Below are 15,470 nucleotides of genomic sequence, written 5' to 3'. Positions count from 1 at the left end.
ATATAATCATTTATCTGTGACAATGCTTAGAAATTTAATGTTTTCGTGATGGCATCTTCCATTATAGCCATTTTCATGTTAAATACAATTATTTTGTTAGGCTTTGTCTTACATTCAACAACAGTCGTTCAGTGCCCATCTCATGGTGAGGCTCCTAGTATAAAAAGAAGGATCTACCTTACACTTGATGGATTAAGGACAGAATCAGAAGCAATTCTTAAATGTTATCTTTTAAATTCATTTTACATAAGGAGGTCTATGGTAGAAAAAAACTCTCAAAAGTGTGCTCATAATAAAACATTGCAGGATAATAAATCAACTCCCTTAATATACAAGAAAAGAGTAAAATCAACTAATCCTAATTGTCCCTTCTCTTCCAATTTATTTCCTTCACCTTTCTCTCTCTTCTTCTACCCTACTCTTTCTTTTTTCTCCTCCTATACACTTTATTTAACCTTCAACTTGTTAGGAAATCTCTATGACAAGACCACAGAAACACCATTAAGCTAACACAAATGGCAACATGATGCTGTATTTTCCAATAAGCAGCATGAAGTCACACTCTTAATGAAACCAGTGAGGTCAGAGGCAATAGATGAGGGGACAGGGCAGCAAGCCTGCAGAGATATGATGTCGCATGGAGCCAGCTCCATGCCCTTTATAAATTACTTCAGTATTCATCATCCCAGGTAGACACAGACGCCTGTAATTACTACATCCTGCTAGGGCTCAATTATTTCTTCATTTTTTTTAAGAATGCACATCCAGAACTTAATTTGTTTGCTTTTTATTGTTTAAATGTGTAATAAAATCGTTGAACTAGCAGAAGTTGTTATTAGGAAGGCTCTTTGTAGGTTAAGAGGCCACAGGGACTGTTCCTTTCATCACAGTCAGGAGAGCTTGAATCTGATATGGCCATTAGTAACTGCTACAAGGCTGAGACTGATTTTATCTGGGGCAAGTGAAAGATAAGCAACAATGAAATGGTTGAAAATGTAGTGTTCCTTATGCTTTGGGGGTTTATTTCACCACCATCTCCATCTTTTTCATTTTCTCTGGTGAGCTTCTGTTTCCTCACACACCATGGTATTTTAAAGTCATGGAAGGTCACTGCCATCTCTTCCTGATCTACAGGTTCAAGCTTTAGAAGCACTTTATCCATTACGACTGAGATAATTAATCTGTGTACCCAAATCCACAGAACTACAATGCTGTATGAGAGCAGGTGATATCTGCAGTATCCTTCCATGTCATTGTGTTTAGAGTTTGACTCAATTTTAGGTATAAAAGGACACTGCAACTCTGCAACGAGCAGCTGCAGCACCCTCCCAGAAGGCGCCCAGAGGGCTAGCCTGGGCTTTTGCAGCAGGTTCCATTCACCTTTCTGTCCTCTTGTTCTAAGCACATGTCTCTTTGTCTTGAGACTCGTCCCTAAGTAAAGCCTCTCTCTGAGACACTAATATCCGACCCATTCTTCAATTCTGACTCATCCATTCAAAATTCAAGGGAATGTCTATGCTAGAAAGGCTTTGATCCAGAAATATTAAAAAACATTTCACAAAGGCAAGACTGAAGTATGGAAGAAGGCGCTAGGACACTTCCTTTTCATCTGATATTTGTAGATGGCTCTAGACAGCAGACAGAACCATGAAAGTCAGACAGACCAGTGCCAATCTCTGATACTTGTTATCGTTTCTCTTTTATTCTCTTTTCATTGACCACAAAAGCAATATGAGGACTACTAACATCCAATACAGGTTCTTACATCCAGCTTAGAGAATTTCATTTCCCTAGCTTCAGACATTTTTACTAGTATCCATAGGACCGAAATCAAGCTGTAACTGTTCATGTGTAGTGACAGCTCATATCCCAGTCTTTCAGATTCTTTTCTTTGAAACTGCAAATTGTCTGCTAGCCATGGCCAACCCATTGGGTAAAAGCTCCTCTATTTTAGTTCAACTGTGACAATTCTCTTAAGTACAGTAATCTACTTTTCAGACATGTGTTCGTTTTCTGCTTTTTGTCTTCCCTGTCCTGTGAGGTCCTAAGTGAAAGCCATTCAGCAATGAGTTTCACGCACTACCTCATGTTCCTTAACTTGGTACTCACTGTTAGCTCCTAACAACAGCCAACAGTGGACAGCAAAGGAAATTATTTGACCTCACTCACCCTTTCTGCCCCATATGTACCTGAGTTGGTAAGACAACTCAGTCTTTAATTCTTACAGTGACCTCCTATATACACCCTGCCCCAAATAATCCTTGTGGTATTTGTCAACCTTACATCCTTGTCCGTGTTTAGGTCAAGCATATTGCACTTTACTTTTTTCCTCATGTGTCCTGCCTTGCCAGATGAAGATCTTTGCTTACTGTGATGTTGAAAAGCTCAATGAACTCATATATGCACAATGGTTCATTCATAACAGCAAGGCTCAGTCATACTTAAGGACCTTTCAAATAGAGCAGCCAACTGTGGCCAGGCTGTCTGTTTCATACGAAAGGGCACATAAGAATATATAGAACAAAGTAGAGTGTATTATTTGTATTATAATGTATTATATGTAGACAAAAAATAACTGCTAAAAATAATAATCTGCTGCCATGTCTTAGAAAACATTCAAGTGCTGACTTCAGATTTCTCAACTACATCCATTCTGCAAAGAAAGCTCACTTGCTTCTCTACAGGAACCGCTACACTTTTTTTTTCATGTGGTGAATTCATTTTGTCATGGGGTGAACACCTGTGTGACTATTTAAAAACCACAGTACCAGGTGTGTGCATATGAGCGTCTCCTGCCTTTGTGTAATGTTCTCAGTGGTTTCTCAGCAGGCTGGGTCAGGAAACTGAATATAGAGAAAGGTCTTAAAGGGGTTTAAAAATATACCTCTATAATAAGTGTGTGCAATAAAAAGATTGCAGTCGAATTATACAAACAGGTTTTTTTTTTTTAGCTTTATAGCTACTTGTGTATGTATAGGATGTGAAAACTGTTGGTATCTTGGGGTACCCCACAGGAAGTTTATTATGGAAGAAAGAAGCTGGGTTTAGAAGATGGCAGAATATAAAATAAAAAAATGTATATATATATATATATATATATATATATATATATATATATAATAAGGTGGTTTACCTTTTACTTTGCTTCAGGTTCTCCGTTCCTCTTTTCCAGGAAATAGATGCTTTGGGGAAAGCGTTTGGTTTGCATTCGATTGAAATGTCACCACCAACTTGAACAACTGAAATTTTTTTAATGGGATTTTTTGAGAAATCTGGAGCTGAGGCTAAAATCAAGATTAAAAATTGAATTGTTAAATCACTCAATTAACATTAAGTAACATAACTTTAAACCAATATACTGAATTTCTGTTAAAAAATTAGTTCCAGTATGCTCAAATTGTTTTAAGACTAGTTTAAATACACACACACACACACACACACACACACACACACACACACACACACCAATACACTCACAAATATATAAATATACATAGATTATACGTAATTTATGTCAGTGAAGCAAATCAGAAGAACCTTGTCACTCTGCACAATGTCTTTTAGAAAATTTAAGGGAGGAAACTATATTGTCTTCTACAGAAGTAGATCAGGTAGGTGAATTTTAAAATCTTTACATTTGTCAATCTTGGTTGTGTTCCTTCCAAGTTGGATATATTCCTGAAGCAAGAATAAAAGAAGAACCTGAGAAGCACCTAAACGCATGTTCCTGAAAGGTGGATGTGTGTATCTAATTTCAATTTCTAAAGCGTGAGTGAACTTAAGTTTTCATGTTTGTCAGGCTGTCTGGCTTCTTGGCTTTTTCAGGAATTGCTTCTCTGCCTTCATTTGACCTGTGCAACTTTCTTTTGTGATATCAGATTGAAACGGTATCCTCAATTAAGGTTCTATTTGGCTTGCCTTGTGTTTGGATATCAACCGTTCAGTTTTGACCATAGACATAGCCACCTTTTACATTTAGCTGTTTTCTCAGTTAAAGTGTAAGTTCAGCAAAGGTAAGGATAACCCTCATTTGAGCCTGCTATATAATAAACATTCAGTGGGATGGTAGTGGTTGAGCAAATGCTTGACATTCAAAAGCTGACATTTGCTCTCTATCTTCATTTGTCGTCTTTCCTCCATCCTTCCTATCACTAATCAACACATAGGTAAAGATGCCTGAGACTCATTTACTGAAGCAGACACCTTTGCTTGAATTTCATGAGGTGCCAATTTCTCTCTGTTCCAAACTTAGTACTTTCTACCGTAAGGCACTATTCTCCTTGTTCCAAGCTTTTCTCAGTGTTTTTATGGCAATGTGACAAGAATCCTAGTAAGTAAGTGAAGAGAGTTTGCTATGGAAGCTTAAGGAATTATTCTATTTAATCACAGAGGCAGGTAGAGCAAGATATCATCTCACTTCACTCTTGCCTTGAATATGGACTTGATATCCACAGCCACAAGAAGCCATATTGAATGCACACATCAACAGATCTTCCAGGAAGGGTTTTCAGGGTAAGTGCTTAGGTGCAATGTCCTACTTGACATCCAGTGCACATCTTAGAAGATAAAGTAGATCACCATGTCTTGGTCTCTAAAAACTGTCATTTCCATTCTTATGTCTCTGAGGTTGAAATTATTTCTCATGCTTATATTTGTAGCTAAAATATTTTCATTGGGTTCTATGAGTTTGTACTACAAGACCACCCAGTAGAATCTAGTAAGCTGGGTGTATCTCTTTTGAATTGGAAATATCTAATAGGTATTAATGCATTGCCAAATTGGAAAAATTACTAAAACATCTTATGTCAAAAATGTTTTTGGTAAAAAGGCACAAGAAATATTTCTCATCACTTTAAAGGAAAGAAATTTCTATTTCACAGGGAAAAATCAGGTTCAGGTGATATATAAGTCACCTCTTATAAAAGTGATATTTCAAAACTTTTGTGCTTATAATGAATGACTCACCTAAAACTCTCAATTCTGCATTTGCATAAATTGTCTGATACTTGTTTTCTGCAGCACACTGGTAGATCCCAGAGTCTGACACGTTCAGCATGGTGATGATAAGAGTCCCATTTTCAGTCTGAATTCTCTCCTAATAGAAGAATCGCCAGGCAAAAGGTGTTGTTATATTAATATAAATAAAAAAGGTGCTTCATTGTTAAATAAACTCCATAACAACATGTTAATAAGCAACATTTGTGCCTATCACCGAGAACTAAAACCCTTTAATTCAAAATCCTGAGTTGTTTCCTAAGTTTATATATATATGTATATATATGTAATTTATTTATAATTCAGACTGAGAGATTTAATACTGTTCCATTTATTAATTTTCAGTAATTTAGATTTACATGTACAAACATATAAACAATGATTTGCCATTTGGGGTTGTGATTATCAAAGTTAACTTTAGTTAACTCGTTTCAGTAGAAACTGGCCTTCATTTTAAGGAATAGAGGCAATTGTCCGTTCTATGATATTCAAAATAATTCAGAATAAAATAAGATATTCTACCATTCTGGACTGTGACAGCTTTAAATGTGTCCTTGAATTCTAAGTTAGGGACGCAGCGGCCTTCAGTTTGGTAACCTCTAAGACAGCCTGACTCAGCAGCTAGAGTCTCCTGTCTCCTACAAAGACCCACTTAGGACAACAAAACACAATTTTGAGTGCACACAGTAAAGTAGTTAATATTATGAATCCAGCTTAAACTAAACATTTCAATGTATCCAGTACCATTCTCTAAGGTATAAGTTGGTTAACAGAAACAAAGAAAAAGAGAACCCACACAAAAGGCATCCCAGGAGAAAGTTCCACAAAACCAAACACACACAAAAAGATATACAAAAAAATACACTGTTTTTAGCTTTCAAATAAAAGATATTTTTATGACTCTGTCTATGGCTACATGTGGAAAATAAAAGGCAACATTAATACAATTATCTGGAGAATTTGCTAGGGGAAAATTTCCTCATGGGATAGGCATAAGAGGAAGCATGTTTGCATTGGACGTGTAGACATTCAAAGCCTCATACCTTCCTTATGGAGCAGGGATAGTTATTGTGTTTCCTAGAAGCAGTGCAGTGGTGAGGACTCAGACTCTGCATCCTCCTAATAGACAGGTTAGTAGGCTACGTCTTCTACTCACTGGTCTGTAACCTTGGGAAATATTTCACTCCTCTAAATGCTCTTCATTTGGATCCACCCACAGGTATTGTTCTGAAAACTAATTTTACCTTTAGTAGGATCTGCATTCTGTTGGACAAATGTCGCAGCCTCTCTGAAATACATTCTTTCAATGTATTTGAAGGAATAGTAACTATATCCCCCTCTCTCTCCTACATTATCTTGAGGACAAAGCAATGCTCAGAAAGAGGCAGAATATGCAATCTGACTCACAGTAGAACACATCAAATTTAGCTTTGACAATGATGTAATTTTTGAATGTACTAGTGTTTACAATATTTAATTTGTTTCCTTGAGGACTTTATTCTTTCTATAGTGTTTCTTGATTAGACCCACCTCTAGCTTCTCACTCCCACTCCTTCTATATCCAATCTCAAATATCACCTCGCAATTTAATGTGCTCTTTCTTCTCTCTGTCTCTGTCTGTCTCTCTGTCTGTTTATTTCTTTCCTTCTCCTTCCATTCCTTTTCTCCCCCCCCCTTTTCCCCACTAAATCCAATTAATGCTTCCTGAACATGTGCCAGTGGCCACACCTAAATGTGGGTGGATTTATCACTATTAGCGTGACTATGTCCACATTTTCTATCCCAGCCAACTTTTCCTTCTAGTTTCTTTAAAGATTAAAAAGAGAAAAAATTCTTTCCTGGAGCACAGTGAACACTCCATAGGCACAAGCTATTACTGAGAACAACTGTTATTAACATGGGGTTTCTAACATCTGGGTCCTTACTTCTGTGTTGAGACGTTCACCATTCTTTAGCCACGTGTACGAAGGATTTGGGTTTCCACTAGCTTTGCATTCCCAAAACAAGCTGTCATAGATAGAAAGGTATGTATTTTGGATTTTCTGTTCCCATTCTGGAGGAGCTATTTGCAAAAAAATAAAAAATAAAAAAAAAAATAAAAACAGATCAAGGATATCTTATTGGCAACTCAATCAAGGTAATACAATGTGTTCCAAGTTCTTAGTGATTAGGAGATTAACTGGGCCCAGGTGAACTTCCAGTATAATATTTGTGGTAGTAGGGGAGGGGGACTGTAGGAGTCTATTAGGGGCAACCATCACAATTATCACCACATATTTGGCTCGAGTTAAAGGTTGCTGTCTGTCATTTGGCTGCACCTGTGCAACAACTTGTAAATTCTGAGTAAAGGTCAAAATACAGGAGACAGCTAAAGAATATTGCCATGCTAAATAACAGTACATATGTCAATTGAGAAGGAGACACTAAATCCAAACGCTTTGAGGGCAAATTTTCTTTAAATATACAAGTTTAAGGCTCACAAAAAGTAATTGTTTTTAAATTAGAATAAATTCAGCCCAATATCTTGACGCACATAAATGTGAGCCTCCATTCCTTATTGGATAGTCCAATATTCTGTTAGCTCTTGAGAAGGTATGAAGATTTGGGAGTTGTAGGAGAAGGAAATATTTAACTTCAAACCTAAAAATGGAAGTTTACCAAATTCTTATTCTGATAGACGGAAGTTCTTCATAGTTGCAAATATAAAGCAACTAGTGTAATGGAATTAGTTACCACACCACACCATATTCAAATTATTTAAATGGATTACATAAATATCCTTTCCCCATTGTACTTGGAACCTGTACAGTTATTGATCTCATCTCTCCTTTGTTTAGTTCTGTCAATATACACTTGTAGAAAGCAGAGGACCTGTTTTGGAATAGAGCTAGCTAGATGTGTTACACTGCTGCCCTTAATTGATTTAGGATCCGGGGCTCCCACATCAAGATCTCACAAATGCCTGTAACTCTTGGTGCTACAGGTTCTTACGACTTTGGTTTTTTAGAATCACTCAAAAACCACTTCGAGATGGTATTTTAAGAAGTTAGAAGCCAAATTATGGGAAGTATTTTCGGTGAGTACAAGTATAATTGAGAAGTTTGAGGGTAAGATTTTTAAGGTAGGACAGAAATACAGTCAATGATAGGGGTTGACTGTCAACAACAAGGATTTTCTTGTTTTAAATAAATTTCTAATGAATCTTCCTGAGCTATATACCTAGGGAAAACTAAGAGTTGCGGGAAGGCATGTATTCCTTGATTCCTGCCTACCAGTTATACAATAATAAACTTCTGCCTATCCTGTCAAAAGATGCAGTGGTATTGAATAGTCTGTTGAAGAATGAATATAAATAAAACTGACTATGAAAGAATACTTAGCATGCACCTGGTAGTAGACAATTGCAACCAAGTCCTGTGACATGTTATGCTTCACTTACTACACCAAATAAGCGGCTGTGTGGAGTTGAAATACTATGTACCATACACGCCGTGTATCTGATTTCCAGACTTTTTCTTACTGTGATACATGCCCCCATTAAAGCTCTATAGGGAACCGGACACCAAATAGAAGGAATCATGGTATCCCTGGGTGGTGAGACTTAGCCTATGATTATCTCCGGTGGAAATCAGCTCGATTTCCAATTTTAGAACACCCCTCCTGAGGCCTTGAGAAATAAATCATACCAAGGTTTATGAGAACTCCATGCACTGGCAAAACTCAAACTTCTTTCTATGTGATACTAGTCAAATAATTTGCAAATGATTATTAAAAATTGTTACAATAAATATTTGACCTGAGAAAAATACTGTATGGCTTATAAAGTTTTATATAAATTTAAATGATTTATTTTATTTTAAATATAATATATATTCCTATGAATATGCATATGCACATGTGTGTACTTGTGTGTGAGTTTGTGCATGCTTATGTGTCTATGGGTATGTCTGTTTTGCGGGATGTGCATGTTTTGAAGAGGCCAGAGGAGTCAGATACCCATGGAGCTGGAGCTGCAGATTTATTGTTGTGACATGCCAGATGCAGGTTCTAGAAAATGAAATAATGTCTTTAGCAACAGCAATACATACCCGTAAATCTAAACCTTCCCTGGAGCCTAAAATACAACATACATACAGAATAAATACACAAGTGTTTTTAAGGTAATAATTGCAAGATTTCTTAATCATTTACTTAATGTGTATATTAATTGTATTCTTAGCATTCCAGTGAGAAAAGTCTTAAGTGTTTTGGTATGTAAGATATATAGGAAAGAATTTAATATTTGGATTTACCATGTGAGTTTGAGTGTTAGATACTTTTCTCCTACACTAACTCCTATAAGTGCATTATAATTTCTGTAATAGCAATACTTAAAAGGTTAATTTTAGGGGTAAAACCATAAAGTATAGAGGGATATGCAATGTCACCATTCCTGAGTTGTAACTTAAGCTTAGCTTAAATAAATGGTCTTTCTTGATTTCCTTTGGGTATTATTTGACTATGACCTAAGATAACTTCTCTTCACATTGTGACATGTAAATTAATTCATGACTATGATGAATAATATTTATCTAATCCATCAAGGTTTTTTTTTCTTTTTTTGTTATTCTAAAAGGAATGTTCATAATCATTGAAAAACTGACTAGCTCTGGTAAGATGACTTGGAAAGTTGTGTTTGAAAACTATGGTAGAATAGAGAGAGTCCAAGATTAGATGATTCTTCAAGGTTTTGACCTTCAATTTGACTATCAGTATCTTCGAGATCTTGCTCAACTAATCTGAGATCTCTAAACTATACCATCACTGAAAATTACTTATGCCTATGATTACTCTTGGAATTATGAATTTATATTAAAAGTTCATGTAATGTAACTCTTGTACATAGTTTTAGCTAATTATATTTTGATCCATTACTTAGTGGTTGTTTTTCTACTATATGGAAAAATATGAAATATTTTTATTAAAACTGAGCTGAAACATAATACTTAGTATGGAAAAACTTACAGTTGTTCCTTACTAACACATCACCAAAGATGCCAGCTGACAAAGGCTGTCTTTTAAGAAGTGGTACTATTGAAAAAAGAACAAATTACTTTCCTTTGCAAGCATCAGTAAAATTGTACAACAATAATAAAAGGGACATTATAGACTATTTATAAGAAGTAACTTTCACTTCAGGTTAAAATTGGAAATTCTAAATAAAATGGAAATTAATATAATCAAAGGTACATATATCCTCTTCACTGGATATCCAGTCAATACCATTGTGAGATAATTATAATAAACTTTCAAATTACCCAACCATTATTTTTAATAATATTATCTGGGACAGAATCAAGATATATAGAAAAATATTTGGCCACAAACAGTGCAGTTTCAGGTGTTCTAGATCTTAGAATCTCCAGACATCTTAATATTTCCTTTATATATTTTATAGGTTTATATAATTTTAAAATGATTTTTTGGTGCTTCAAAGATTGTTTAGCATATCAAAGCATTGGCTGCTCTTCTAGAAGACCTATGGTTGAGTCACAGCACCTGAAGGACACCCTTTTCTTTTTTTTTTTTTTTTTGGTTCTTTTTTTTTTTCGGAGCTGGGGACCGAACCCAGGGCCTTGCGCTTCCTAGGTAAGCGCTCTACCACTGAGCTAAATCCCCAGCCCCAGGACACCCTTTTCTAGTATCCTATGTATGCATGCACAACATGCTGGCTCACCATGCATGAGAGTGGTGCACAAAAAAATACGCTAAGATATAAAAATAATAATAAAAAATTTCAAGGATTTACTTATTTTGGTCTGGGTGAACCAAGACCTAAAGATAATATTTAAAGATAACATATACATTCATTATGTATAACACAAAGTATCTAGTTCAAATGACATTCTAGAAGCTGCGGTAAAGGTGTATTAAGAGGCAATGAACTGATTTTTCTGTCTTCTCCATATGGACAGACAAATAATAATAAATGGAAGTAAATAATACAAACCAACATTCGGTCTATTTTTCTATTTACTTTTCCATTTTGTTTGAAAATCCTATTCAGAATATGAATTAAGAATACCATAGGCTACTCGTGAATATTCTCTAGGAAATTTATTTTAATAATGAATAACTTGTATGATAAACTTTAACGTGGTTAATATGAAATGATTAACATTCTCTAGTCAACTATAATAAGCAATGCCATGTATTGTGCTTATGAGTGTGTATATATGTATATATGTGTGTGCATGTGTGTATATATATATGTTGAGGGGGTGCCTGATCTACATTAGTTTTTTAAATGACAATTCTCAATTCTCTCAGAAAGTGGAGGTTGCCAACTGGCTAGACTGATAAACTCTCCTTAAAGATACTACGGTATCCATAGTATCTCCTTAAAGATACTATGGTATGTCCATCTTTTTATGAAGTTGATGGTGATTTGAATTCAGGTCCTAATACTTGTAAGCACTTCAGTCTACTAAGACACCAACTTCAAACCTATATTTTAAAGACAATCATCCCTATTTGTTAATTATTAAACTAAGCATCTAACTGGAAATGGGGCTTTCCAATTTCTCTCATGATACACATCCATAGTATGTTAATGTCTTATATTTGCTTTGAACCATAGTAAAATATATATATATATATATATATATATATATATATATATATATAAAATTCTATTTACTCACCATAGAAAATGAGTTGACCCTTTGCAAGGTTTCTTCCTCGAAGGTTACCTGCAACGCACTCATAGAAGCCTTCATCCTCTTGTTGAAACTTGGGGATTTCAAGGGTAGCTTGGGAGTTGCTGTACTTGACTTTCCCTGGCATCGGGCTTCCATCCAACCGCCTCCAACTAATATCAGGGACTGGACTAAACAGTTACACTTCATTAGAATAGACGATGGCTTTTGTTATGACATCAGGGTAAATTAAAAGAAACCTTAAAAGTAACTCTCAGGAAAACAATCCAATCTATTACAATGTGATTAGTTTTCAGATCACACAATCATTCGCCATTCACTCATTCAGCCATCTATATTATATCTCCTCCCTTGCTTCCCATTGACAAAGCATTGTGCTATGCTTAGAGAATGTATTAGTAAGAGTATAGACATGTTATCTATCTCCATATTGCTTATAGGTTAACAGAGAAGCATATTATAAATGGAGTGTAAACATAAATCTCTTAGTAAATTGTAATAACTGAAAGAAAGTTAATAGGATGCCCAAAACAGTAATATGATTTGATCAATGGTAATGTGTTGATCATGGAAAATTCCTTTGAGAATATAAAAATTAAGACTAAGGCAGAATCTATATATTTAGAAATTCTAATTTAAAATAATATGTTCTTCTATTGGTGAATTAGCATTTTTTTACTAAAATATGCATGATAGGTGAGTTTGATTGTTAAGGATATGAGGTAACATAAAACAAACCTGCAAAAATTTGGAACCCAAGGCTAGATGTCCTCTAAATATAGTAACTTATAATCGATTTACATTATAGCTGTGTCTTGCTAGGAAATGTTTATAAATAGAGTTTTCCACTTATAGGAATTTAATATTTAAGTCTAATGTGGATATGCTTAAGTAAGGAAAAATACATGAAGTTAAATTCCAAACAATAATCAATGCATTGGAATTTCCTAGTAGAGGAAGACATATCATCATCTGCAGAAGAAAACCTAGAAAAAGCTCTAGAAAAAGGCACAAGAAGAAGATTCAACAGCACTCATTGTCTATAAAATGAAACTCCAGTGTGTTGATGCAGCATCCCTTCTCTACATTTAAATTCCTCCTTCCCATATAAACTTTTTAGATGACCTAGATATCTCTACTCTAGTTGTATTTCACTTTTATATGGACAATAATATTAGTAAGTCCTTTTGCAAAGTTCATTTATCAGTCTTGCCAAAGATGTAAGGAGTCTTTACATCATCAAGGATAATGTTGGAAAACAATCCAATCATTACCAGGGTAGCTGACAGATAAGGTTTTGTAGAAGTGAGCAGCAGATAAATGATGAAAATGAGCCCAGAGAAGGTTTGAAAATAGTCACTGACCTGCAGAAGACTTAGGAATTCTTACAGGCTAAACAGTATGATTAGCCTGTTATATATATCAAGGACAAATTACATGATAAACTAGTGTAGACTTACACATAGTGGTCAAAAAACTTTCCCCAAAACCAAGATTGAGTTGTTTCTTTTCCACAAAATTAATATAAAGTTTCCAGTAATAATTTGAATTTACTTTAGATAAAATATGGCATTTTAGTTTTTATCCCTTTAAAATGTTACTTTCCACAACTTTAGTTTGATATGTTAGTAAATTGGCTTATTCCATACAAGAATTAGCCTCAGGTAACTGCTTTTCTTAATCACTGATTTTCTCAGGCTCTTAATGAACGAAAATGAAGTTCTGCAGTAAAATGTGTTTAGAGCTAAAGGTATTTCTCAAGTCTAAAACCTTTCAAACTATATGTGATATTCAATTGCTAAAGAAGGATATTGTCTACATAAGCACAATAATGCTGTCTTTGGGTGGTTATAAAACAAATTATCATTTGTGCTCCTCTCTACTGACTTCTCCTTCCCACACTGATCAGATACTTATAACTTGTATTATTAATTACAAGAGAGTACTTATGTCAAAAAATAGGTTCCTATTTTCAGTGGTCCTACTGTGTGGTATCAAACATAATAAACTTAAGCAATGCCAGCTATCCTGAGTTTCCAAAGACAAAGAACTCAGTGATTACATTAGATTTTCACTAATAAGTGTTCTTTGATAATAGAAAAGAAACATATGATATAGATGCAGCTTTCTTTCCAGTTTTGTGCAGTGTGGCAAAAGTATCAGCTGTCAGTCAGTGCTTCACAGTCATTTCTTCTACTATTTATGCCCCCACAGATCTTCTGCATCCCATCACAACAGCCTGAACATCTATAGCACTTTCTTGTCAACTGCTGTCAAACTGCTTTAGTCAACTGTAGCTGTACAGAAAGCTGAAAGAATCCAGATACATCCATGTCCCCAAGAAGAGTTTCACTGAAGCTTAACCTGTGGCTGTAGGATGAGACTGGACATGACTTCATTTTCTCCAGACCTCACTTAGTGAGCTAAAGCAGATTTAGGACTTTGCTTGATTCTGTAATGATTCTGCCCTCCTTCCTTGCTTCTCTGCCTGTGTTCTTCCTGTTCTTATGGGTGGTTCCTAGGAAGTCCTGTTATAGTCACTTTTGAAAAGTTATCCTTTCAAAGTAGAACTCATAAAAGAGTCAAGAGTTAAAATCTCCTTCCATGTTAAACATGTGCTACTTCACTTAAAACACGAATGGCAAGGAGTCCTTAAATACGCCTCAGAGTGGTGCTTCTAATATAGATGTTGCATTCACACAGAAATGGAAGTCTGTAAAATTAAGCAGAAATGACGTCAAAAGCGAGCAGTGGAACCTTAGTGCAAAACTATGCATCAGAAAATATAGTTTCAGAACTTACTGTTCTACTGGACCTAAATTATACCAAACTCGCTCAGGCAAGAGCAAGAAACATGAGCTGGTATGAGCCTGGGCAGATCAAGAAATTTTTCTGATTATATATATAAAAAAAAGACAAAAAAAAGACCAAAAAAAAAAGAACAACAACACTTTTTTCTAATTTTACTTGTATTTGGGAAAATAAATCTCTCAGAATATCAAATAATGGAAAAGGCTCTCAAACTAGCAGTATAGTTTATGCTTTGTTGTTAGTGCTGTTTTCTGGTTTTAAGTCAGGTTGTTCCTGGCTAGATTGGACCTTGTTATGCAAACTCAGAGAGATATGCCTGGCTGTGCTTCCCAGGATGCTAGAATTAAAGGTGTGTGGCACCACACGTGGATTAGAAGATATTATTTCTTAGTAACTCAATTCTAAGGATAAAACAATCCAAATTTTGAATTTCACATCTCAGTGGAATATTAGTTCTTTAGTTACTTCAGGTTACTTACTTTTAAAAGGAAGTTGCTTATTTTCTTAAAGTACCTCAGTCCCAATTGAGCAAGGAGGCACACACCTGGTTTCCCAGTTATTCAGACTGTTGTAGGTGAATCTGGACTTTAAGGTTACTTGGGATACAATCTGAGTTTAAAGATAGCCTCAAAATTTTAAGGAAGTTTTGTTTCAAAAAATGTCAATACTGTAAAGTAAAATAATAGGATACAGATGAAACAGTTGTTAGGTACTTTCCCAGTGAGTGGGAGGTCCCTCATCCATCTCTACTAACGTACATCATAACTCTCTACTGTATTTATTAGAAGCAAATTGAATAGGCACATAAATTTATAAGAGACAACACCATTCAGATATTACCATCATGGGCTTGTGTACAGCACATGGGAATTAGGACAAGCCAATGAGAATTATCCTTGAGACCAGCACTTCGTTTTAGGAGCACTATTCAAGAGAACTTATCCTTCCTCTAAAGGCTAAAATTCA

General features: G+C 35.2%; 1 protein-coding gene across 2 annotated transcripts in view; it reads right to left on the bottom strand.

Annotated features, from left to right (window-relative positions):
- Cntn6 (contactin 6) overlaps window positions 1–15,470 on the bottom strand; it is a 396,250-nt gene that overhangs the window by 85,789 nt on the left and 294,991 nt on the right. For both annotated transcript variants that reach the window (XM_039107156.2, NM_013225.2), the window contains exons 8-11: window positions 11,679–11,863; window positions 6,921–7,057; window positions 4,966–5,095; window positions 3,134–3,284 (exon numbers count right to left, since the gene is read on the bottom strand). In XM_039107156.2, coding sequence (XP_038963084.1) covers window positions 3,134–3,284; window positions 4,966–5,095; window positions 6,921–7,057; window positions 11,679–11,863 — 603 coding nt within the window. The remainder of the gene's footprint in view (window positions 1–3,133; window positions 3,285–4,965; window positions 5,096–6,920; window positions 7,058–11,678; window positions 11,864–15,470) is intronic.

Source organism: Rattus norvegicus, chromosome 4, assembly GCF_036323735.1.
Source record: "Rattus norvegicus strain BN/NHsdMcwi chromosome 4, GRCr8, whole genome shotgun sequence".
NCBI lineage: Eukaryota > Metazoa > Chordata > Mammalia > Rodentia > Muridae > Rattus > Rattus norvegicus.
The sequence above is the reverse complement of the archived record's forward strand: the minus strand, read 5'-3'. Positions and strand labels throughout refer to the sequence as shown.